Raw genomic sequence first — 26,968 nt, forward strand, 5'->3', positions numbered from 1 at the left:
ACATTTCACAGCACTCACTATAGCATATACCCTCCCCAACCTGCGCCCTCTTTTTAATTGTACTGCCTTTCTGTTACTCCTACAGTTATTTTTTAAATTTTCATTTTTTTAGGTGTTTGGGGGGGGGCTGTAGAGGGAGAGAGAAAGAATCTTAAGCAGGTTCCATGCCCAGCACAGAGGTTGATGCGGGGCATCATCTCACAACCCTAAGATCATGACCTGAGTCAAAATCAAGAGTTGAATGCTTGACGGACTGAGCCACCTGCAGTTACCATAATCATCATTCTCAAGTATTATTTCAGAACTGTATACTTTAGAGCTATAGAGTGATTCCTGACAGCATTACAGTCCAAGGAAAACTTCTAACCCAAACATTTTGACTGTGTGCCTGTTGGTCTCCTTTCTTAGTGCTTTTCCCATTGTAGTTATTTGAGGTTTACATTCTAGCCAGATAAATTTATCATGTATCCAAAATAGTTTTTCTCATCTTTGAATGTCTCCACAGTGTTACAGTAATATAATGCTTGTCTGTTTACTACATTTGCTTTTTCATTCCTTAAAAACTAAATTTTATACTTCTCTTTTTGTGCCCTCACCTCTTCCCTTGTGTTTTATATCAGAGTCCAGGTACTACAATCTGTTAAATAATCTCTTGGTGTTTTCTGTTGAAGTTTGACTTAAGTATATTTTTTGTTCTTATGATTTTACTTAAATGTGGTTTCTCTGCTAAGGTCATAAGTTGTCAAAGTTGTAGACTCTTATCTTAATGTTAATGTATTGTTAGTATTTCGCCAAAATTAATGTAAATATATGTAATGAGATGGTTTTAGATAATGGTTTTAATGTAATGAATGTATGATTCCATCTCTTCACTTGGTTTATTAATAGTATATATTTTTTCCTATGTTTAGATGATTAAGGACAGTTGAGAAGATTCAGTAGCTTATAACTTAATGCTCTTGGCATTTTTTAGTTTATTTTTCTAAAGATCTGCCATATATTTCTTTAAGTATCTGCATCTCTTTATTTCTAGGTGGAAATTCAGAAGGTCCACTGAAAAACCGTTCTGCTTTCTGCAGTGATAAACTAGATGAGTACTTGGAAAATGAAGGCAAACTGATGGAAACCAGTATGGGTTTCTCTTCTAATGCTCCTACATCTCCTGTGGTATACCAGCTTCCCACCAAGAGTACCAGCTATGTACGAACACTTGACAGTGTACTAAAGAAGCAATCTACCATTTCCCCTTCTACCTCCTACTCTTTGAAGCCTCATTCTGTGCCCCCTGCCTCTCGAAAGGCAAAGTCTCAAAACAAACAGGCAACTTTTGGTGGCCGAACTAAATCATCTTATAAATCCATTTTACCCTACCCTGTTTCACCAAAGCAGAAACACACTCAAGTGATTCCAGGAGATAAGGTTGCCAAGAATTCTTCAAGTACCATTTCAGAAAATCAGGTGAATAACTTTGTTGTGCCAACTTTAGATGAAAATACATTTCCAAAGCAAATTAGTTTGCGGCAGGCACACCAGCAGCAGCAGCAACAGCAGCAGGGAACTCGCCCACCAGGCTTGTCTAAATCCCAAGTGAAGCTAATGGACCTGGAAGATTGTGCACTTTGGGAAGGAAAACCAAGGACCTATATCACTGAAGAGCGAGCAGATGTATCCTTAACAACTCTGCTTACTGCTCAAGTAAGTATCTATTGGTTTTTTTAGAAGTGTATTAGTTCATGGTTGGAAAGAATTAGGTTAGTAAGGGGAAATGTGTATGGGCTTTTTGGCGGAAGGATAGGCCATTTAGTTACCTTAGTGATAGGATAATTAAGGAGATTCTCTTGGTTTCTGTATTTGTTCTTAACTAGACACCTTAGTGTAGATCCCCTCCTGCCAGTAGAGGGAGACAGTACAGTTGTGCTTTTGGATAATGTCTTTCACCTTGTATGAAGTCAGCTCTCCATTCTGAAAATCTCTAATTTCATTCTTTAGCATGTGGGCAAGTATGTTTGCTAATCTTGTTAAAACCGCTTTGAAAGTTCTTAAAAGGTACTACATTTCAGAAAATTTTTAAAAATTACAGACCTGTGGAGAAAAAGCTTTTGTGTTTTATAAAATTTTATATTGAGAATTTTTCACTTATTGATTTACCTGTCTTAGCAGCCTCTGGTACACATGAAATGATACAACAGCATGTGACTAATTTTATTTTTTTGGTCATGAAATTTGTGCGCCTTACCTTCCATTTTTAAATTATGTGACTGAATTCTAGACCTGAAGATCATCAGATGTTTGGATTAAATACACAATGTGTCCTTTATTATTAATCATTCCTAAAGACTGTTATGTACATATTATCCCATTCCCTTTCTATTAGTTACTGGAAAGCAGGTGTCCGTAAACTGTTTTAGTAAAGGGCCAGGTAGTAAATATTTTAGGCTTTGTAGGCCATACACACTCTGTTGCATTTACTCATCTCTGCTCTTAAAATGCCACAGGTGTTTTGTGTTCCAGTGAAACTTTATGAAACAGGCCGAATTTGGCTTGTATGTGTTGCCAACCCCTGCCTTTGAACATTATGTGTGATTTCTTTTTCTTTCTTTTTTTTTTTTTTTTTTAAGATTTTATTTCTTGATTTGACAGAGAGAGACAGCAAGGGGGAACACAAGCAGGCGAAGAGGGAGAGGGAGAAGCAGGCTTCCTGCTGAGCCGGGAGCCCAATGTGGGGCTCATCCCAGGCATGACCTGAGCCAAAGGCAGATGCTTAACCACTGAGCTGCCCAGGTGCCCTGAAGGTTACATGTGATTTCCATTGAGAATAGATTGATCGCTGTTGATATTCTGGCTCATAGTTAATTTAAATATTCTCGACTTGGGGCGCCTGGGTGGCTCAGTGGGTTAAAGCCTCTGCCTTTGGCTTGGATCATGATCTTGGGGTCCTGGGGTCGAGCCATGCATTGGGCTCTCTGCTGAGCGGGGAGCTTTCTCCCTCCAAACCCCCCGCCTGCCTCTCTGCCTATTTGTGATCTCTCTGTCAAACAAATAAATAAAATATTTAAAAAAAAATTCTCTTGACTGCGCTGTGCTTTAGAAAGGCAGATTGTTCAGAGTCTTGGTTATATTTATGTTCTTCTTTAAATATACTGCTAATCTTGTGCTATTGGTACTGAGTGTTCAGAATCCAAAAAGGCAGACCAGTATATGACTTGTAAGTTGTGGGTGGTGTTGGGGCATGATTCAGTAGATTTACAATTCTTTATTTTAACTTTAGGCATCTCTCAAAACTAAACCCATCCACACAATCATAAGGAAACGAGCCCCTCCATGCAACAATGACTTCTGTCGATTAGGTTGCGTGTGTTCCAGTCTAGCTTTGGAGAAGCGCCAGCCTGCTCACTGCCGCCGACCAGACTGCATGTTTGGCTGCACTTGTTTGAAAAGAAAAGTTGTGCTTGTTAAAGGAGGATCCAAAGCTAAGCATTTCCAGAGGAAAGCTGCTCATCGTGACCCAGTATTTTATGATGCTTTGGGAGAGGAACAACGGGAAGAAGAAGAGGGAGTCAGGGAGGAGGAAGAACAATTGAAAGAGAAAAAGAGGAGGAAGAAGCTAGAATACAGTGAGTATTAACTGAGAATTAAAAGTGCGTATAGTTTTATTTTTTTTAGAACAGTTTGGTTATTTCAGATATTACTGTTACTCATTTTAATCCTTTAATCACTGGTCTAGTAAGAATTTTGAGAAATTCTTATTATCCTTAAATGCTCTTTCTTTGTGGCTTGTGTGATAATGTTTGTGTGTACACACACACACACACATACACCTTTTTAAAATACAATTTTTCTTTTGAAGATGACTTTTTTGTGCTACATTGGAATTATTCATTTGGATTTCCAGAATGCCTTTGAAACTTCTATTTTTCTGTCTCCCTTCTCTTCCTATGTTCTTTGAATACACAGATGATCAGTATAATCCATCATTCCCCCCCCCAGCTTTTATTGAGGTATAATTGACAAGTACCCTTGCATATGTTTGAAGTGTACAATATGACGATTTGGCATAGGTATACGTTGTGACATGATTATCACAGTCAAGTCAACTAATCCATCTCATTATTTTCTAATTGAAGAGATTTGTAACAAGACCCTTTGGTCCTGGTTTGAGCCATTAACCAGATGATTGGAGTTTTGGTGACAGGATAAGGGCATAACTGAGTTAAGCATTATGTACTATTTTGACAAGCTTATTTTTCCTTTTTGGATAAAATAGTATGTAGACCCACCAAATTACATACTAAATCATTCTTGATTTTTTTCCTTTCTACTGTATCTTTTTATTTTGTTCAAATACATTGAATATAATTTTGCCATACAAGTGAAGTTTTTTTGCTTCTTAGTTTATTAGGAGACTAAATTCCTTTTTTGGCAGTTTATTTTTACATTCACTGTTGATTACCACATACTTATTTAAGTCATAGTAGATGTTTAATGTTTCAGTGTATGTTATTCCAGGATTTTCTGTTAATAGACTTGTGTGCATGCATACATGTTTCTGTAGAAATGGAATTTCTCTGTATGTGGTATCATAACCTTTAGAAATCTGATACCATAAAGTCATGTTTTGTTTTCCATATGTAGACCATACAGTATAGATCTATATTGTAATTTTAGTTTAAATGGCCTCATGTTATTACAGTCCTTTTGGTCAGACATTCAGCCTTTTTATATTTTCTTTATTATAAACAGTACAATGATGATAGGCTATTAAAAGTGGAATTGCTGTGGCAGTGATAGCACTTTGAAGGTTTATAGATGTTTCTGGAGTTGTACCAAGGTACACATTTACCAATAGTTGGATAGTGCTGGATTTTCTATGCTCTTAACTGGATAGTTCACCTGATAGGCAGAAATTGATACTTTGTTTTAAAATGTATAGTTCTTCAAGTAGTAGGTTTATTGACCATTTGTCCTAAACTTGCTTCTGTAAATTTGACTTTTTGAATTCTTTGCTTTTATTGGAGCACCTGTGTTTTTCCTTGCATTACTTTTTTTTTTTTTTAAGACTTTATTTATTATTTATTTGACAGAGATCACAAGTAGGCAGAGAGGCAGGCAGAGAGAGAGGAGGAAGCAGGCTCCCTGCCGGGCAGAGAGAGCCCGATGCAGGGCTTCATCCCAGGACCCTGAGATCATGACCTGAGCCAAAGGCAGAGGCTTAACCCACTGAGCAACCCAACCCCCCCCCCCCCCGCATTACTTTTAAGAATTTAATTATTTATTTGACAGAGAGAGAGCGCACAAGCAGGGGTGTGTCAGGCAGAGAGAGAAGGCGGCTTTCCTCCGCCCCAGAGCAGGGAGCCTGATGTGGGACTAGATCCAGGACCCTGAGATCATGACCTGAGCCAAAGGCAGCCGCTTAACTGGCTGAGCCACCCAGGCTCCCCTTCCCCTACATTTCCAAGAGCTTCATTTTTCACAGGTTATAATTTTGTAATTTATATTTTAGCTTTGTTAATAGTTCTTCCCTATTCCCTCACTTGCTCTGAAAAAGAAAAAAGCAGGGATGGTTAAGTCTAGTGGTCTTTTTAAAAATTTTTTTATGGTTTCTGTGTTTAGAGTCTTGTTTAGAATGTATTTCTTCATCTGCAAGATTTAAAAAAAATACTAATTAGATTAATAAAGGACTTAAATATGATCTGGAATTTATTTGATGTGAAATTTGTAGTAGGAAATCTTTTTTCTGCAATATGGCTAGGCAGTTTTCCCATGACTTACTGAGAAGAAATACTCTCCCTACTGGCTTAAAATGTCACCAGTCATGTAGTAAATTAAAAAATATTTATGTCTGTGTCTGTTTCTGATTTCTGCTATTTTGTGATCAGTGCCAGGCTGTTCTAATTGCCATGTCAGTGTTTAAGATATTGCCTCCATATACCTAAATGATCTTTATATAAATAAGATTTAAAAGGTTTAAAATGAAATAAAATATGGGATGTTTAGTTTTATCTGTATCTCCTGAGTTTTTCCCCATTTTGCACTTTTAAAGCAATACTTTTCCATTTCAAAGTAACAAGAATAAGCTCTAGAAGCCACATATAAGTATGAAACTGTATATCTGTTAGGCTTTATTAGTTTGCTTTCTTGGTTAGTTTATTTACCCTGTGTCTTGTTCTTTACCTGAGTTAACTCCAAAAGCTAGCCAGTTATCAAAGTATTTTTTTGTTTTTCTCACTGGTATATTATAAAAAAACGTATAAACCTGAACTGTTAGGGAAGATGAGGAAAGGAGGGAAGATATTTTTGTTAACAACTGCTATGGAAAAGGAATAGAAATAGGGAAGAATTCTTAGAGGCAAAATGTTGCTGAAACCAAAACCAAACAAAAACGTACATAAAAACTGGAAGAATATGAAGAAATCTTTTAGTCTGTTTTGAAAAAACATAGGTGGTGGGGGGAGGAAGGATGATTTAGAGAAGTTATAGAGGTAAGAAAATGAGACAGAAAATACTCAAATGATAAAAAAAAGTATCTCTAAAGGACATGAAATTTCAGATTTAAAGGGTCCCCTGAATAGCAGGCAATAATAACCATCTAGACACGTGTTTCTTACATTTGTAACATTAAGAATAAAGAGGATATCCTGAACTGTTTTAAAGAGAAACCACTTTGCCTAGGAAGGATTTAAAATCAGTTTGATGTTGAAGAGATCATCATCTTCAGTAGTTTACACTGGATTAAAAAAATTAATTTATTTTTACATCTTGGTTAAGTGTACTCTTTAATCCCATCCCTATTTCCTTCCCCCTGAACTTCTCCTCTGATAACCATCTGTTCTCTGTAGTTAAGAGTCTGTTTCTTGTTTTGTCTTTTTGTTTTGTTTGCTTATTAAGCTTCTTAAATTCTACATATGAGTGAGCTCATATGGTATATGTCTTCCTTTGAATGACTGATGTCACTTAGCATAATACTATCTGGCACCATCCATGTTGTTGCAGATGTCAAGATTTCATTTTTTCTTATGGCTGAATAATATTCCATAGTATATATACATACCACATCTTCTTTTTTTTTTTTTTTAAAGATTTTATTTATTTATTTGACAGAGATCACAGGTAGGCAGAAAGGCTGGCAGAGAGAGGGAGAAGCAGGCTCCCTGCTGAGCAGAGAGCCCGATGTGGGGCTCGATCCCAGGACCCTGAGATCATGACCCGAGCCGAAGGCAGAGGCTTAACCCACTGAGCCACCCAGGCGCCCCCATACCACATCTTCTTCATCAGTCAGTGGACACTTGGGCTGTTTCCATAATTTGGCTATTGTAAATAATGCTATTAATGTAGGGGCAGATGGATCTCTTTGATTTAGTGTTTCTGTAGTTTTTGAGTAAGTATCCAGTAGTGTGATTCCTGGATCAGAGGGTAGTTCTGTTTTTAACTTTATGAGGAATCTCCATATTGTTTTTCAGAATGGCTGTACCAGTTTACATTCCCACCAACAGTGCAAGAGGGTTCCTTTTTCCCCCCACATTATCTTCAACACTTGTTTCTTGTGTTTTTGATTTTAGCCATTCTGACAGGTGTGAGGTGAAAACCTCATTGTAGTTTTGATTTGCATTTCTCTGATGATAAGTGATATTGTGCATCTTTTCATGTTCTCTTGGGTGTCTCTTTATGTAGCGCACTCTATGAGGGTTAGATCATTTAAATCTTAAAATCTTTTTTTATTTTATGTAGCGCACTCTATGAGGGTTAGATCATTTAAATCTTAAAATCTGTTGTAAGAGGGATTCTCCATTTTACAGATGTACTAATTGTGTGCTTAGAGAGTTTATGTAACTTGTTCCCCAAGGTCAGCTTGGTTTTAAGGGAGTGGTAGAGATTTGAACCCAAGTTTTTTTGACTTGAAAGTCTTCATTTTTTTTTCTTAGTGTGTAAAATAATGATTTTTGAAATTTGGCCTTCACCTGATTACCATTTACCCTTTTGTTTAAAAAAAATGCTGCTGAAAAAAAAATGCTGCTGATGTAAAGGCACTGTGCTTAGCTGCTGTGGGTGGGACCAAGAGAAAGGATAAAACATGACATTCCTGCTTTCTTAGCCCACTTAGAGTTTTGTTGGAGATGTGTCTTCATGTACAAGTTAACTATCTAAAGGGAAGATAATAAAATTGATACCTGATTAGGAAAAAAGGAGAACACACAAATTACCAGTATATCAGGAATGAAAAATGGCATCACTACAGACATTCAAAGGTTAGTAGGGAACAATTTAATGCCAGTAAGTTAGATGAAATGGACAAATTCTTTGTTGGATGCAAAGCTACCAAACTCACTCAAGAAGAAATAAGTAACTGCTTACTCCTGTACATATGAACTTGCAGTGAAAAACTGCACAGTAATGGCTGTGGGTCCAGATGCCTTCACTGGTGAATTCTCAAACATTTAGGGAAGAAATAATGCCCATTTTATTTAAATGCTTCCATAATATGATCTCATTCTGTGAGACCGGCACTACCCTGATGCTCAAACCAGAAAAAGACATTACAAGAAAATAGTAGAGGATGTTCTCTCATGAACATATGTACAGAAGATAAATACAATTTTAACATACCAAATCCAGGAATATATTTGAAGAATAATACATCATGACCAAGTGGATTTACCACAGTGGTGCGTGGTTGATTTAACATTTGAAAATGATCAGCATTGTTCACTGTTATCGTAATAGACTTTAAAAAAAAGGCCACACTATCATTTCTTTTTTTTGTTTAAGATTTTATTTATTCATTAGCAAGAGACAGTGTGCACACGCATGAAGGGAGGAGCAGAGGGAGATGGAGAAGCAGACTCCTCAATCCAGGGCTCCAATCCAGGGCCTCAATCCTGGGACTCCAGAAACATGACCTGAGCAGAGGCAGATACCATACTATCATTTCAATAGATAGTTTTAAAAATTGAAAAAAATTTAAAAATCCATTTCTGCTAAAAATTATTAAGCATAGTAGAAGGAAACGTTCCCAGTCTGACAAAGGGTATCTATGAAAAACTATACAAACAGGGGCACCCTGGTGGCTCAGTGGGTTAAAGCCTCTGCCTTCGGCTCAGGTCATGATCCTGGGGTCTTGGGATCAAGCCCCACATTGGGCTCTCTGCTCAGCGGGGAGCCTGCTTCACCTCCTCTCTCTCTGCCTGTCTCTCTGCCTACTTGTGATCTCTGTCCGTCATAAATAAATAAAATATTAAAAAAAAAACAACTATACAAACAGCATATTAATTGTGAAAGACTGCTTTCCCCAGTGATTAGGAATGAGGAAAATGTCCTCTTTTGCCTTGTCTATTTAAAATTGTATTAGGTGTCCTAGCCAGTGCAGCAAGGCATGAAAAAGAAAATGTATCCAGATTGGAAAGAAAGAAGTAAAATTGTTTTTATTCATAGACTGGAAAATCCTAAGGAATCTATAAAAATGCTACTAGAACTGTGTTAGTTTAGCAAGTTTATAACATACAATAATATCAGTAGACAATATATTTGTATATATGCCAATAAGAACTAGAAATTGAAATAAAAAGTACCATTTAAAATAGCATCCAAATAAATCAGACACTTAAAGGATAAATCTGATAAAAGTTGCCTAAAAACCTCTTATTAAAAACTACAAAACATTGTTGAGAGCACTTTTTTTAAAAAAAGATTTTATTTATTTATTTGACAGAGAGAGAGAGAGAGATCACAAATAAGCAGAGCAGCAGGCAGAGAGAGAGGGGGAAGCAGGCTCCCTGCTGAGCAGAGAGCATGATGTGGGGCTCGATCCCAGGACCCTGAGACCATGATCTGAGCCGAGGACAGCGGCTTAACCCACTGAGCCACCCAGGTGCCCCAAGAGCACTTTTTAAATAAACCTAGATAAATGGAGAGGTAAACTGTTTTTATACATCTGAAGACTCTCTTCGTAAGATACAGTTCTCCACAGACTGATTTATAAATAAATAAATGCTCTTCATGGGGCACCTGCGTTCTCAGTTGGTTAAGCATCTACCTTCGGCTCAGGTCATGATCCCAGAGTCCCTTGCTCAGTGAGGAGTCTGTTTTTCCCTCCACCCCTCACCCTGCTCTCATGCGCTTGCTCTCTCTCTCACGCTCTGAAATAAATAAAATATTTTTTAAAAAATGCTCTTCCAATGAAAATCCCAGCAGGGTTTTTCTTGGTAGAAATTTTCAAGTTGTTTGTAAAATTTATATGGAAAAGCAAAGAACTGAGAATGGCTGTTTGATAAACAACTTCAATAAAGAACGTAGTTGGTAGAGTTACACTACTAGATTTTAAGACATACTATAAAGCTGAAGGATTTGGGATAAAGACTTACACATTAGTGAGACAGAACAGAGAATTCAGAAGTTGATACACATAAATACAAAGCCAATGAAGTCAGTGAATTTTTGGCACAGTGCCAAGTCAGTTTAATGAGGAAATGATCTTCTCAACAGATGGATGTGGAGCAATTTGATAGTTAAGAACTGCTCTCTCCTGCCTCCAAAAATAAAATGAGAACCTCAGTCATGAGTTTATATATAAAAATTATCTCAAGATTTAAGAGTTAATGTTTTAGATTAAGTGTAAGTGCTTTAAAGTATACAATGTATAGAAGAAAATAAAGGGAAATATCCTTTGCGATCTGTGACTCATAAAGATTTTTAAAATAGGATACCAGAACCAATCATTAATGTAAAAAATGTAATGAAATTGAATTTCTCAAGATTAAAAACTTGCTTTTCTGAAGACCTGTTAAAAATAAAAGACAAGCCATAAACTAAGAGAAATACTATAGAAAATATGCAGCCAACATAGGACCTGTATCTGTAATAAAGAATTTTTAAAAAAAATATTTTATTTATTGAGAGAGCACGAGTTTTTGGGGGGTGGGCAGAGGGAGAAGCAGAGCCTGCTGAGCAGGTAACCCAACTTAGAGCCGGATCCCACGACCCCAAGACCACGACCAGAGCCGAAGTCACATGTCCAACTGACTGTGCCACCCAGGTGGCCCTTGTCTGTAATAAAGAATTCTTAAAATTCATTGAAAATACTAAGAACTCAGAAGACAGTCAACATAATTTAAAAAAAAATGAACAGAAAAATGAAAAGACAATATAAGCAGGAGGTACACAAATAGAAGATCAGGCACATGAAAAGTTATCAGTAGTCATTAAAAAATGCTTTATTAAAGCCACAAGGAGGCTCTCTGCTCTTCCCTGATCAATAGATAGCCTCATCTTCTGGTGCGGTGCCAGTCTTGTCCCCAAGACATGATGGTGAAGGCTGGAGTAAACAGGCTTTGGGTGGCCTCCTCAGAGGGCATCCTGGGCCACATCGAGGACAAGATTGTCTCCTGCATCTTTAACACTGACACCCAGTCTTCCACCCTTGCTCATTTTCTGGTGTGAGAATGAATTTGGCTATAAGAATCAGGTGGTGGACCTTATGGTCTGCATGGCCTCCAAGGAGTAACAGCCCCAGGAAGAGCAAGAAGAGAGAGGTCGAGAATCCTTGCCCCAGCACCTCCCCCAGCACACTGAGAATGTCTTGACCTCTATACAATTTATTCCCAGATTACCTGGAGAAAGGGAGGGACTTAGGGAGTCCTGCCTTGTTATGTACCATCAATAAAGTGCACTGTACCCAGCTAAAAAATACACACAAGAAGATATTAACATATACATTTAACTGGCTAAAATTAAGACTGACTGTACCAAGTGCTAATTAGAATATAGAGCATATGAACTCTCATGCATAGCTGGTGGGAATGTAAAACGGTATAGTCACTTTAGAAAACAGTTTGGTAGTTTCTTAAAATATTAAAAATAAGTCCACCATACAACATAGTTATTTCACTTGTTTGCATTTATTCAACAGAAATGAAAGTGTGTGTCACATAAAATCTCGTAAGTGGGCACTCATAACAGCTTTATTTGTAATAGCAAGAAAATTGCAAACAGCCTAGGTGTCCCTCAACAGGTGAATGGATAAAGACATTTGGTATAGATACAAACAGTGGAATACTACTCAGCAGAAAGATGAAACAAACTATTGATACATTCAGCAACAAGGATCAGTCTCAGAATAATTATGCTGAATGATAAGCAGTTGGCTTCAACCTTTCCCCCAAGTTAACATTTCTATTCTATGTTAAGAAAGAAAGGGAAAAAAAAAAAGCAACCTAATATATAGAACAGTGTTTGCCTAGACAGGGTTGGGATGGATGTTGGAGGCAGAGGGAAAGATGGAGGGATTGTATAAGAAATTTATCCAGTTAAAATTACAAGGACATCTTGGAGTTGATGTTACCTTTAATTGTTGTGATGGTTTCACAGTGGTATATGTATGTCAGAGTACATTAAGTTGAATGTGTGGTATTATATGTTATAGATCAGTAAAGCCATAAGAGGAAAAAAAGGAAAAGCACGTTTACTTATAGGACTGTTGTTGGCTGTTTGATACAAAAAAATGGGAAATTTATTGTTAAGTTTTTACTTATCTTTACACAGGGATACAGTGTTATCTCAAATGATAGAACATTTAAAAACATTAGCAAGATTAAAGGAGAGAAATTTTGATACTAGCAAATGCTGTAAAGATTAAAATTCAACATCCATTCTTTAGAAAAACTTTTTTATTGTGGTAGAATACATTCAACATAAACTTTACTATCTTAACCATTTGTTGTTGTTGTTGTTTTAAAGATTTATTTGCCACAGAATGAGAGAGAGAGAGAGTGTGAAAGAGGGAACACAAACAGGGGAGTGGGAGGGGGAGAAGCAGGCCTTCCGCCGAGCAGGGAACCTGATTTGGGGCTCTGTCCCAGGGCCCTGGGATCATGACCTGAGCTGAAGGCAGACACTCAACTGACTGAGCCACCCAGGTGCTTCTATCTTAACCATTTTTAAGTGCACAGTTCAATGATATTAAATACACTCACATTGTTGTTAATAACTGTTATCACCATAACTTTCCTTATGTGAAGGATCTGAAACTGTGTATCCATTAAAACAATAACTCCTCTTTTCCCTCTTCCTCCAGCCTCTGGCAGTCACCATTTTACTTCGTCTTTATGATTTTGACCGAGTACTTCATATAAGTGGAATCATTTAGTATTTGTCTTTTTGTGACTGGTTCATCTTACTTAATATTACTTCTTAGGGTTCACTGATGCTACAGCTTATTGTAGAATTTCCTTCCTTTTTAAAGGATGAATAATATTCCATTGATGGACTATACTACATTTTGCTTAACCATTCATCCATTGATGGACACTCTGGTTGCTTCCTTGTTTTAGCGATTGTGAATAATGCGGTGTGTACAGGTATCTTTTTGAGATCCTGCTTTTAGTTTTTTGGGGTATATATCCAGAAGGGGAATTTTAGGATCATATTGTAATTCTTTTTTTAATTTTTTGAGGAACTTTCCTACTGTTTCCTGTAGCATCTGTGCTGTTCGATATTCCCACTAACAGTGCCCAAGGGTTCTCATTTTTCTACATCCTCACCAGCACCTTTTTTTTTTTTTTTTTGATGGTATCCATCCAAATGTGTGTGAGGTGTGGTATCTCATTGTAGTTTTGATTTGCACTTCCCTGAAGATTACTGGTGTTGAGCATCTTTTCATGTACTTATTAGCCATTTGTCTGTTTTCTTTGTAGAAATGCCTATTCAAGTTTGCTCCTCATTATTGATCTGGGTTGTTTGGGGTTTTTTGTTGTTGTTGTTCTTGAGTTTTAGGAGTTCTCTCTATATTCTGTGTATTATCTCCTACCAAAATGTGTTTTTTTGCAAATCTCCGATTCTGGGGTTACCTTTTTACTTTTTGTTTACTGTCTTTTGATAGAAAATATTAAAAAATCTTCATGACTCTTGTATTTTTTTTCTTTTGCTGTCTGTTCCTTTAATGTTGTATCCAAGAAATGATCACCAAATCCAGTGTTAGGAAGCATTTGTTCTGTTTTTTCTTCTAAGAGTTTTATTGATTTAGGTCTTATATTTAAGTTCTTGATCCATTTTGAGTTAATGTTTTTATATGTGGTATTATGTAAGGATCCAGTTTCACTCTTTTGCATGTGGATACCTAGTGTTCCCAGCACCATTTGTTGAAAACACTGTCCTATCCCTACTGAATGATCTTGACACTGTTGTTTAAAAATTAATTGACCATATATGCAAGGATTTATTTTTGGGCTGTCTGTTGTATTCCATTGGTCTCCTAGTCTGCCTTTATGTTGGTCTTACACTGTTTTGATTATGGTAGCTTTGTAGTAAGTTTTGAAATCAGGAAGTGTGAGTACTCCAGTTTTGTTATGTTCCAAGATTTTTTTTTTTTGGCTAGTCATATGAGTTGAGATTCCATACGAATTTCAGAATGAATTTTTCTGTTTGTGCAAAAAATGTCATTATGATTTTAATGAGGATTGCACAGAATCTGTAGATTGCTTTGGGTAGTATTGACATTTTAATGTTAAATCTTAAAATCCATGAGCATGGGATGTGCTTCTTTTTCTGTTGTGTTTAATTTCTTTCAGAAGTGTTTTGTGATTGTAATTGTATGTCTTTATTTCCATGTGGAGGAATTTTGCAGCAGTATTGGTAAAGGATATTGGCCTGGTTTTTTGTTAAATGTCTTTGGATTTGGTATCAGAGTAATGTTGGCCTTATAGAATGAGTTGGGAAATGTACCCTTTTCAGTTTTTTGGGTAAGTTTTACAGTGATTGAGATATTCGTCCTTTAAGTGTTCAGTAGAATTATCAGTGAAGCTTTCAGGTCCAGGGCTTTTTGGGTAGGTTTTTGATTAGTGATTAAATCTCCTTACTAGTTTTAGGTCTGTCTGATTGGCTGTTTCCCTGGGTAGATTTTGTATTTCTAGGAATTTGTTCATTTCATTTAGGTGGTCCAGTTTGTTGGTTTACAGTTTTTTATAGTGCTCTCTTGTAATCTTTTTTATTTTTGTAGAATTAGTTTCATTTTGGATTTAGTAATCTGAGTCCACTTTCTTTTTTTCTTAGTCTATCTAGGTAAAAGTATACTAGTTTTGTTGATCTCTTTGAACAAGCAACTTTTGGTTTCATTGATTTTCTTTATTTTTCTATTATATGTTTCATTTATCTCTGTTCTAATCTTTATTTTCTTTTTATTTAGCTTTGTTCCTTTTTCCTACTTCTTTTGTTGGGTCCCCCAATAATGGGTTCATGGTCGAAGAAGCGAGACTGATACAAAGCGAAGGTCAAGCAAAGCTTTATTTCGCGCCAAGCATCAAGGATCAAACAGACCGGTCAGGGCCGCCTCTTACAGAGAGGGCAACCCCTCCCTGCCTCACAGACTAACTTTTATAGAGCAAAGACCATGCGGGTGAGCCTGGCCACACACAGGTGGCCAATGAGATTGCAACACACAGAGAAAGCTGCACAGTCATGCTAGGTCACGCACGGGTGGCCAGTTGAACTACAATTCACCCCATAGTAGTTATTTGAACTAGCCTATCACCTTGGTCAGAATTGGCGCCCAAAAGGTGGGGCCCACACTCCTTGGTAGCTAGGGAAACAATATGCATACTCCACTGATTGGATGTCTCCACCTGACCCAACTCATCCCTGCATTTGGGCTGTTATCTCCACCTGACCTGACCCACCCTTGTATTTGGGCTTTGTTACCTGGGACTGGTTTCCCGCACTTGCTTTTAAGTAAGTTCCTCTTGGCCAGGGTCAATTTAAGTTTTACTGCATAAACAACAAAATGGCTGTTCAACCAGGTTGGGGCCGCTCTGGCTGAATAGGCCCTTACACTTTAAGTTGTAAAGTTAGGTTGTTAATTTGGGAGGTCTTTCATGTTTTTAATGTAAGCATTTAGAGCTGTTACGTTTTTCCTATAAAACCACTTTTGCTGTGTCTTTAGTTTTGGTGTGTTGTATTTTTGTTTTCCTTTGTCTCTATCTCCTAATTTCCTTTGTTGATTTCTTCTTTAATCCATTGATTGTTTAGAAGTGTGTTGTTTAATATCCACAGTTTTGTGATTTCTGCAGTGTTCTTTTGTTACTGATTTCTGACTTCATCCTGTCTTGGGCAGAGAAAGTAATTTGCATGATATCTTTTTAAATCTCTTCAGACTTAATTTGTGACCTTCCATTTGATCTATCCCAGAAGATATCCCATATGCAGTTGGAGAATGTGTATTCTCTTGTTGGGTACGGTGTTCGGCCTTTTAGATCTAGTTGGTTTATTGTGTTGAATCCTTTGTTTCCCTACTTATTTTCTGTCTGGTTTTTCTATGCATTATTGTGAGTGGGGTTTTGAAGTCTCCAGCTATTATTGCAGAACTGTGTGTTTTTGTCTTTAATTCTTTTCAGTTTTTGCTTCATATATTTTGATGGGTTGTCATTAGGTATCTTCATGTTTATAATTGTTACTTGTTCTGGATGTATTGAAACTTTTATTAATACATAATGTTCTTTATTTGTCTCTTGCAACTTCTTTTTTTTAAGATTTTATTTTGAGAGCGTGAGAGCGCCCAAGTAGGGGGAGGGGCAGAGAGTGTGGGAGAGAATCTCATGCATATTGAACGCTGACTCTTCAGCCCAGTGTGGGGCCTGATCTTGAGATCATGACCCAAGCCGAAACCAAGAGTTGGACGCTTAACTGACTGAGCCACCCAGGCGCCCCAACTTTTTTTTTGTTTAATATTTATTTTGTTTGATATTAGTGCAGCCACTCCTACTCTTTTTTTGGTTATCATTTTCAGGGAATATCTTTTCCTAGCCTTTCACTTTCAACTTGTTTGTGTCTTTGGATCTTGGGTCTTGTGTGGACAAGGTATAATTAGATCATGTGTGGGTTGGTTTTTTTTTTTTTTTAAAGATTTTATTTATTTATTTGACAGGGAAAGAGGTCACAAGTAGGCAAAGAAGCAGGCAGTGGGTGGGAAGCAGGCTCCCTGCTGGGCAGAGAGCTTGCTGTGGGGCTTTGATCCCAGGACCCTGAGATCTGACCTGAGCCAAAGGCAGAGGTGTAACCCACTGAGTCACCCGGGAGACCAGATCAAGTGTTTTTATCAGTTCTTCCAGTCTGTTTTTGATGGGAGAATTTAATGCATTTACATTTAAAATAATGACTGATAGGAGGAACTTCTGTCATTGTGCTTTCTTTTTCTTACTCATTTTGTATTTGCTGTGTATGCCTTGAAGCCTTTTTGGCCCTTATTTCCTGCATTATTATCTTTTGTGTTTAGTAGGTATTTTGTAGTGAACTTTTCAGATTCTTTCCTCATTTTCTTCAATGTTTACTGTGTAACTATTTTCTTTGTGGTTACCATGGGATTACATTTAATACCCTAAATTTATAAGACTCTAGGTTGAGTTTATGTAATTTAAGTTCAATAACATGCAGAAATTCTCCTTTACACCTCCATCCCTACCCTTTTCAGTTGCTGATGTCACAGTTTTATACATTGTTTAAATTTATACATACTTTATACATTGTTCAAAAAGATAAACTAAAACTTTAAAAAAATATTAATTTTCCAAATTATCTAGAAAACAGAATTTCAAGTTACAAACCAAAATTAAAGTGATAATAGCTTTTACACTAGTAATGTTTTTTTCCCTCTTAAAAGTATTAGTCTCTTAAATCCTGTAGGAAACAAAACAGGTACAAATCATTGTTACAATAATACTAACTTTTGTAATTGCCCACGTGTTTACCTTTAGTGAGGTCTTTATTTTTCCATATGGCTTTGAGTTATTGTCTAGTGCCCTTTCATTTCATCTTGCAAAATTCCTTTGGACATTTCTTGCAAGTAGGTTTAGTGGTCATGAACTTCATCAGTTTGTTTGTTTTTCAAGATTTTATTAATTTATTTGACAGTGATAGCACAACCTGGGGAGAAACAGGCTGGAGAGGGAGAAGCAGGCTCTCCACTGAGCAGGGAGCCCAGTGACGGGCTAGGTCTCATCATGACCTGACCCAAAGGCAGACGATTAACGACTGAGCCACCCAGGTGTCCCTAAATAAATAAAATCTTTATAAAGAAATTTAAATTTATTTGGAAATGCAGAGGACCTAGAAATAGGGCTATTTTGAACAGTGACAAGGTGGGAGAATATGCTGTATTGGATGTCAAGACATGTAAAATGACCACAAATAATACAGGGTGAAACTGGCTTGGGTATAAAGTAAATAGGTAAATAGGATGGATTCAGACATATACGGACACTTAATTGGCAGAGGAATGCGGAAAGGATGATCTTTTTAAATTGTGGTAGGCTCATTGAATATGGGAAAGAGTGAAACTTGTTTTATTCACTATACATAGAAATAATTTCTATGAGATTATAGACCTAATTGTGGAAAGCTGAGCAATACAACTTTCAGAAGATAATACAAGAATATATATATGATCTCATACTAGGAAAAGATTCTTTTTTTTAAATGTTTGTTTTCAAGATTTGTATTTTCTTTTTAAGATTTTATTTGTTAGAGAAAGAGAGAAACAGAGTATAGGCAGGGGGAGCAGCAGGCTGAGGGAGAAACAGGTTCTCCCTTGAGCAGGGCCCTATGTGGGACTTGATCAGGATCATAGGATCATGACCTGAGCTAAAGGCAGACGCTTAACTGACTTGAGCCATCCAGGCGCCCCTATTTATTGTAATTTTAAGTGCCACAATAACAAATATGCCATAATGTTGTATCATGAACAAAAGGCTTACTGAGAACCCAGAAGACATTGATAATGTTAGAGGATAGAGGACCTTGGTGAGATAATACTAGGAAGCATTTAAATAGAAATAAGGGAATACCACTCTTCTTGAGACAGATTTCTGTTTTTGGCTTCTGTGGATATTCGCTGTTCTGGCTCTCCCCTTAATTCTGCCTTTGGTAGCTCTTTTTTCTGGGTTTTAGGTGAAGGATAGGAGAATCCCTGGTATATTGTGAAGGGGAGCAGAGAAGTACAGTAACTTTGATCCCTAGCAGTGTAAAGGAATCAAGTGCACAGTGGGCTAATAAAGTGTAAGGAATTGGTTTGTTGTTCTTGCCTTTTTGTGGAGTTAGTCCGTTTTCATGGCTTCAGACGTAGTCTCTGCCACAATGACAGTTCTGATTTTTTTTTTTTTTTAAGTTCTTACTTATTCATTAAGTAATCTCTGTGCCGAAGATGGGGCTTGAACTCCTTAACCAGAGAGCAAGAGTTGCATGTTCTTCAAACTGAGCCAGCCAGGTGCCCTGACAGTTCTGATTTTTATTGTGTGCCTTGTTTGATTATGTTGCTGGCACTTCAGTCTTACATGCCCTAAAGAGAACTGAACTCTGTCCTTCCCAATCAGCTCCTTTCATGAACTCCCCTATTTACTGGAACACCATTTTCCCGTTTATCCACAGTTGAAACTTTAGCATTGTCTTTGATTTCCTATGAGGGATTAAGATGTCTTAAAATATTTAAGAGGTTTTCTTCTGAAGTACTGTATTGTGTATTTAGTAGCTATTATTTTCAAAAGAAAAAGTTGAAAAGGGACCTTTACTTAGTACAATCCTTAGCTTATGGAGGCTTGGAAAAGCCTTAATGATTGAAAGAGGTCAAAGTCTATAGCTTTGTCCTAAAGGTAGCTTTACTTCTGTAGTAGAATTAATAAGTGTATGAACTAATTAGCAAAACTAGAAAATAAAGCTGTTCTCAAATCAGTGGTAGAACCTCTGTTAATAGCCACCTCCATTGTGAGGGTGTCTCTGGCTACCCTTTTAAAAACGCAACACTCTCCCCTCAAAATACATAGTTGTACATGCTCACTCACTATACATTACTACTTATTTCCTGTCTCTGCTTTTTTTTTTTTCTTTCCTCAAAAGTACTTAACACAATCCAATGTATTTTCCTTATTTGTCTGGTTTATTGCCTGTCTCACCTTCTTCCCCCAACTTAAGTGTAGGCTCCATGAAGGCAGGGATTTTTGTTATTATTGGCTGATGATTTTATCTGCAAAGTCTCATCCATCATAAACATTGGAATATATAAACACGGAGGTGTTAGAGGCCTTTGTGAATTATGTGAGTAAATGAATTAGGTTATAAAAGTTAGACAGTAATGTTTCCCAAAATTGGGTTTGCCTCTTGCTGCTTGTTCAGTCAAAAGACATAACCAAGCCAAAGAACAGGGAAGAAGAATAAGGGTTTTACTTGCTATATTGTGTTCCTGATGAGAACATCAGGACTATTTCCACAAGCAATGTCCAAACGAACAACAACATTGTGAAAGTTTTAAGCTAAGGGCTATTCAGGACGGGGCTTGACAGTGGAGAGTTCTATATAGAATGGGGGCAAAAGTCATCCTGGTTGACAGAATCCAGGTTCTAGTTAATTAAATCCATGTGGGCCGCAAAGGTTGGCATCATCAGATCTCTGTTCCAATTAGCCCACTGTTGGAGTGCTCAGAAGGTTTTGAATCCTGCAAAAATGACTCAAGAATGTATGATACGTGTTAGGATTGTTTACTTTTGAAACAGCACTGGGAATTTTATCATTGATTGATTGTCTCTGATAGGGTTAGGCTAATTCCTGGTCTGGTAGAGACTCTTAGTTTTTGCATTCCCTCTGTTCTCTTAGAATCCTTAATTGTGGAGGTTTTGTTTTGTTTTGTTTTGGGGTTTTTTGTTTTTTTGTGGGTTTCTTTGTTTTTTTGTTTTGTTTTGTTTTGTTTTTTTTTTTGGTAATTCCCACACCTAAGCAAGTTCTGCAGGAAGTGTGCTTGGGCAAGTAGTACAGGTAGGGGATAGAACACATAATGGCTGGGGGCCTAAAAGAACTTCTTGTATGTTAAGAAAGCTGTGACTGGTCTTTTTTTTCCCCCAGGGATCCCTAACTCTGTCTGCCTACACAGAGAGTACTAACTAGCAGAATAATTGGGTCAAGTACTTTCTAGCTCTGAACATCTTTTTCCTATTTTAATCTTTACATATTTATTCAACATTTTGTGGTTATTCTCTGAATGATGTTAGCCTTAGGGACCCTTTAGATAAAGTTGTTCAGTGGAGTCTTACTTAATGTTCAGAGCAGATACACTTTATGAAGTCAGGTTGCAGTTTTGATTCAGCTTTGTTATGATAATTAAGCAAAATGTTTGAATTAAATGTGAATGCTATTCAGTCATATTTTATGTGACTGTAGGCAAAGATTTTGGATTTTAGGCTTAGAACCAGCTAAGTCCTCTCTGAGGATTGACCATTAAAATGCAAAATACAGTCTTTGTTTCTCTTCAGCTGTCTTCTTTATGGGAATGGGCAGTTTGCTTAGAGAATGAAGCCAGTCGCCTCTTAACCTAGATCTTCTTATATTTAATTTGATTAAATAGTAATATTTAGTATTATGTAGTATTATGATTTCATTGCTTTTCCATTGATACATTTTTTTGCTCCTATGCTGAGTTCAGGCTGTACTTTTTTCTTTCTTTTTTTTTCTTTTAAAGATTTCATTTATTTATTTGAGAGAGTGTGCACACGAGCGCATAAGCAGGGGGAAGGGACAGAGGGAGAGGGAGAAGCAGGCTTCTCTGCTGAGCAGGGAGCCCCATGCAGGACTCAGTCCCAGGACCCTGAGATCATGACCTGGGCGGAAGGCTGGCACTTAACTGACTGAGCCCCCCAGGCGCCCCAGGCTGTCTGTTGAATATATTTTTTGTCAGAGGGCAACAGTAACAGCTGTGTCTTTGGAGCCAGATTGATGGGCTTTGATCCTGGTTCTGCTTCTTATTGTTGGACTTCTGAACCTCAGCTTCTGCAAAATAGGAATAGTAATGTTTCAAGGGCTATTTTTTGACAGTTAAATGAGTTAAAACTTACTGTGTTTAATTAAAACAGGTACATAATAAGGCTAAGTAGATATTTGGTGTTTTATTTGTAAAATAAAAAGTGTAAGAGCGCCTGGGTGGCTCAGTCATTAAGCGTCTACCTTTGGCTCAGGTCATGATCTGAGTCCTGGGATTGAGCCTGGCAAGGAAGCCTGCTTCTCCCTCTCCCACTCCCCTAGCTTGTGTTCCCTCTCTTGCTGTCTCTCTCTCTGTCAAATAAATAAATAAATCTTTAAAAGAAAAAAAGTGTAGTATACAATGATTATCTTTTCAGGATAACAGAGAAAACCTTTTCTGATCATGCTAAATAGCATCTCCTGTTAACTCTTCATCCCTTATCCTGCTATATTTTACCATGTGGCACTTACCATTACTTGATATTAAAGGTTAAGTTTGTTTTCTCTTACTGGATTATAAACTCTGTGAGGGTAAGAACTTTGTATTATTCATAGTTGTGTTCCCTCTGGTGCCTAAAACACTATGTCTGACTTATAATAGGTATTCAACAAATACTTGGTTAATAGATGAATAAATTAAGGTATATGATGGCAACTAAAGGTTTTTTAGGGGGCATCTGTTAGATCGTTTTAATGAGTTACTGCTTTCTGTGAGGGAACACATTTTTGTTTTGGCAGTGCCTCTGAACTTTTGTTGCCAAAGTCACTTAAAATCTTATCCGTCTCTTTTGTTAAGCTATATGTGAAACAGAGCCTGAACAGCCTGTTCGACATTACCCATTATGGGTGAAAGTAGAAGGTGAAGTAGATCCAGAGCCAGTTTATATCCCAACGCCTTCTGTCATTGAGCCTATGAAGCCATTGTTGTTGCCTCAGCCAGAAGTTTTACCTGCTACTGTGAAGGGCAAAGCACTCACTGGAATTAAACCTGCACGGGCATATACTCCCAAACCCAATCCTGTGGTAAGCCCAGGTTTTCATCTTTTGTTGCAAGTTACAAAAATCTTTTGTAAAGATAATGGATTTCAACCAGATTTTTGGTTTATACTCTGTGAATCATTTTGCTTTTAAGTAATATGCCTGTAAGCATCAATCTTCTTTAATTAGCTTAATTGCTGGCACTTTAAATGTCATTAAAAGTGGAGTGAATATACTAAGAATTCCTACTGTTTTTAAGGATAGCCAAATCTCTCTTCAGGAAGATCATATAAAGTTGTGTTCAAAAGTGTTTTAAAGATCCTGTTCTTATTCCTAAAGTGTAGAAGATGTAGATGTAGTGCATACATATTTTTAGTAGGAAAGCATTCGAAAAGTTTTAAGAAGTAACTCATCTTTTTAAAGCTGACTTCTTTATATACATTAACAGTAAAGATTTAAGTAATAGTTGATAGATGACTATGAAGATTGATAGGTAAAAGAGCTGATGCTTCTTCTGTTAAGAGCTTAAGCATTTCTGATGATTAAATCCATTTCAGTCTTAAAGATGTCTTAGTGTGGTGCTATTCACTGTGGTCTTTGTGCTGATCCAAAACTACTTGTTACTAGGTCATGATGAAATAAATATAGAAAATGAGAGTAAATATTTAGAAACTTTTATAGATACTTGATAGAATAATTTTATGTGTATTAAACCTAATACTAAAAAACTTGGGCTTGTATTTTACATGTCTTTTGTTTTTCTAAAAACATTTTACAAAAGGATCAGTCTGTGTTGGATTGGTAATTCAGAAATGTGTTCTCATTGCAGATAATTTGAGAAGCATTGCTCTGATATGACCTGAGATTTCTAGAGAACCAGATCCTTTCTGACTGCCCAAGATTTAGCACATATTGACTCTACTCGTTAAAATTTGCATTTAAAAATTTCAAATGTTGTAATAGAAATAAAGATCAAACATTCTTTTCCTTTTGGAGTCTGGAATGTTTTATCCCCCACTGTATTGAATGTTTTGTTTTATGAAACTTACAGATTCGGGAAGAAGACAAGGATCCAGTGTACTTGTACTTTGAGAGTATGATGACTTGTGCCCGAGTTCGAGTATATGAACGAAAAAAAGAGGAACAGAGACAACCGTCACCATCCCCATCTCCATCATTTCAGCAGCAGGGCTCATGTCAGTCTAGTTCCGAGAACTGTAGTGTAAAGGTGATTTACTTACTGCCTAATTTGTCTTTTTAACTTCCATTTCCCTGTTGCTAGTATTAGAATTTACATCACTATCAGAAAAATTTGGAGTCATTCTTGAGGGGCAGAGAAATGTTATGTGATGAGTGTATCAGTTTGTTTCTCTGCATACATGTTCTAGAGAACAATCCCTTAAGGTTATTTAAAGTACTATTCTTTCTGAAGCTGAAGTAATTTTTAAAAGTTTAAACATTTCTGAGTTTTATTAAATCATTTTTCTGTGATTATTAGGACTTGTATCTGCGTTAGTGATTTTTCAGATTAACTGAAGCTTGTTCTATTAAACATCGAATTTTTTGCCTTCTTTACTAGAATACACTACATATAAAGTGTGGTGTTAATTTTTTTCTTGGTGACTCAGTTATTGTCAAGGACATTAGAGAGCTAGGCTGTTTGTTTTTGCCAAGGCTTATATAATATGATAGTAATGCAGCTGTGCATATAGATGTGAAGCTGTTGACACTTGAGTCTTTCTGCTGTTTCAGGCTTCTTTCAGAGATTCAATGTTTATGTCCTAGTTTCTGTTGGTAATTATTTTGTGTTGAAGTATTTGTGTTATACCCTTCTTTAGGAGCCTGATTCTGAACAGCAGCCATTGAAACCAGTCACCTGTGACCTAGAGGATGATTCTGATAAATTGCAAGGTCTGTTTGAAAATTAAGTCTTAAGTCATTTTACAGTAATTATGGGACACACACACACACCCAAAACATTTTTACCTACCCCTTTTCTAGCCTCTTCTAAAAATAGAGATGATGAGAAGTCTTTTCCTATTATTTGGAATGAATAAAATTCATTCATGTTGATATGGCGTGTTATTTCATGAGACACTTAGGGTATGGTTAATGATTCTCTTTCTCTTTTGTTTTTTTTAAGATTTATTTATTAGAAACAGTACAAGTTGGGGAGCAGGGGCAGAGGGAGAGAGAGAGTCCTTAAGCAGACTCCCAGCTGAGCGTGGAGCCCAATGTGGGGCATGATCCCAGGACCCCAAGATCATGACCTGAGCCCAAATCAAGAGTTGGATGCTTAACTGACTGAGCCACCCAAGCGTGCCCCCCCCTTTTTAATGGCATGATACACATGAAAAGTGGTATTATTTTTATAGCATATTGAGGTATTTGGGGGAGGCTGCTGGGGTGAAGAGAACCTGTCTGAGAACACAGCCACCTTGAAGGCTGAGGACATCTATATCCTGACATACTTGTGATTAGCACAGTGTTTGGGAGACTGTGCTGTAGAAATCAGTGAAACAGACATCCAGTTAACACGTTGCCATGAATATAAATACCTGGTGAGCTAAATAATCTGCACATAATGTAGAAATGGAGCAGTCATATCTAGTGTCACAGGAGTAATTCAGAAGTATTTGCAGTAGAAACTAAAAGTAGAACATACTTTTTAACCACAGTAGTCTCTCTCTTGTTCTTTAGGATTGAATCTACCTATCACATGTTACAAAGCGTCTTGCAAGTGTCTTTGCTTTTCCTGTATGGATAGCAGAACACCAAACTATATCAAATCTTAACCGTGGTTATAGGTCATGCTTTGTTCGCAAGGTGTAACAGTTTCTTATATAATAGTTACGGCTTTTGGAGCAGTCTTAAAGTGAGACTCTCTTTTTATTAGTGACCCCAAGCAGCAGGATATCCTATTATAGTATGATTCTCTGGAATATTCCTTTTTCATGGAAAAGTCCCAAGTTGTGAGTTGTTAAATTACCACTGGAAGTACGTGGGATTCAGACACTGGGCAACTGCTCAATTTCTGTACTGTTGGCACTTTTCTGAGAAACCAGGGAAAATAAAAATCTTTTAAAGTTCAGTACAAAATGCTATGATGCAGAAATATCTTTCAATTCCTTATCAGAGAAAAGCTGGAAGTCTTCCTGCAATGAAGGGGAATCCTCTACCTCCTATGTGCATCAGAGGTCACCAGGTGGTCCCACCAAACTGATAGAAATCATCTCAGACTGCAACTGGGAGGAGGATCGGAACAAGATTTTGAGCATCTTATCCCAGCACATCAATAGCAACATGCCACAGTCACTTAAGGTGGGCAACTTCATCATTGAGTTGGCTTCTCAGCGAAAGAGCCGGGGTGAGAAGAACCCTCCTGTTTATTCTTCTCGTGTGAAAATCTCTATGCCATCATGCCAAGACCAAGATGATATGGCTGAGAAATCTGGATCAGAGACTCCTGATGGTCCATTATCCCCTGGGAAAATGGATGATATCTCTCCTGTGCAGACAGATGCCCTGGATTCAGTGAGGGAGAGATTACATGGAGGCAAAGGTCTGCCTTTTTACGCAGGGCTTTCTCCTGCAGGGAAGCTTGTGGCCTATAAACGTAAACCCAGTTCAAGCACATCTGGGCTTATCCAGGTGAGAATTGCCTTTAATCTGGATGTAGCACCTTTTTCTACTTAGGTAACATCTCAATTTTTCAGAGCCCTTTGTGGGCCTTATATCATTTATCTTCACATTTCCTGGGAACTGGGTGACAAAACCATCTCTTTTTATAATAGGCCTAGTTTATAATTGCATACCTAGAGTAAATTTTTGACACATTTACAAATGAACTGTGGAGCCCTGTATTAGCTTTGTGATTTTATTTCTATCTTCTCAGGAAGTTCCTAACTCTTAAAATTTTACTGCTTGGGCTCTACTGATACTTTGACAACTATACTAAGGAGTTCCATCTAGTTCTTGGGATTATTATTGATAAATAGCTTTCAAAACAAAACAAGGTGAATTGATTGTAAGATAGTAGTATATGGTTGGAAGCTTGGAGAAAATTTTAGTTTTGCAAGGTGTTACTGAAAAGTATAAAACTTCTAAAAATTGCATTTTTTAATAAATTTCGTCCGTAGTAGGGTTTTTGCTAATATAATGATTGTCGTAGTACAAATAAATCCTTGTTGTTTAGTAATTTAGGCAGATTATATTAGTAAAATTACACCGGCATCTA

The 26,968-nt window shown here is 37.1% G+C and overlaps 1 protein-coding gene across 1 annotated transcript in view; it reads left to right on the forward strand.

Moving 5' to 3' along the window:
- The window catches only part of MGA (MAX dimerization protein MGA), a 103,804-nt gene that overhangs the window by 50,074 nt on the left and 26,762 nt on the right, over positions 1–26,968 (forward strand). Inside the window, exons 8-13 of the mRNA XM_080808788.1 lie at positions 1,034–1,695; positions 3,269–3,614; positions 22,550–22,776; positions 23,783–23,959; positions 24,570–24,642; positions 25,868–26,382. Coding sequence (XP_080664914.1) covers positions 1,034–1,695; positions 3,269–3,614; positions 22,550–22,776; positions 23,783–23,959; positions 24,570–24,642; positions 25,868–26,382 — 2,000 coding nt within the window. The remainder of the gene's footprint in view (positions 1–1,033; positions 1,696–3,268; positions 3,615–22,549; positions 22,777–23,782; positions 23,960–24,569; positions 24,643–25,867; positions 26,383–26,968) is intronic.

This window comes from Martes martes, assembly GCF_963455335.1.
Source record: "Martes martes genome assembly, chromosome: 7".
NCBI lineage: Eukaryota > Metazoa > Chordata > Mammalia > Carnivora > Mustelidae > Martes > Martes martes.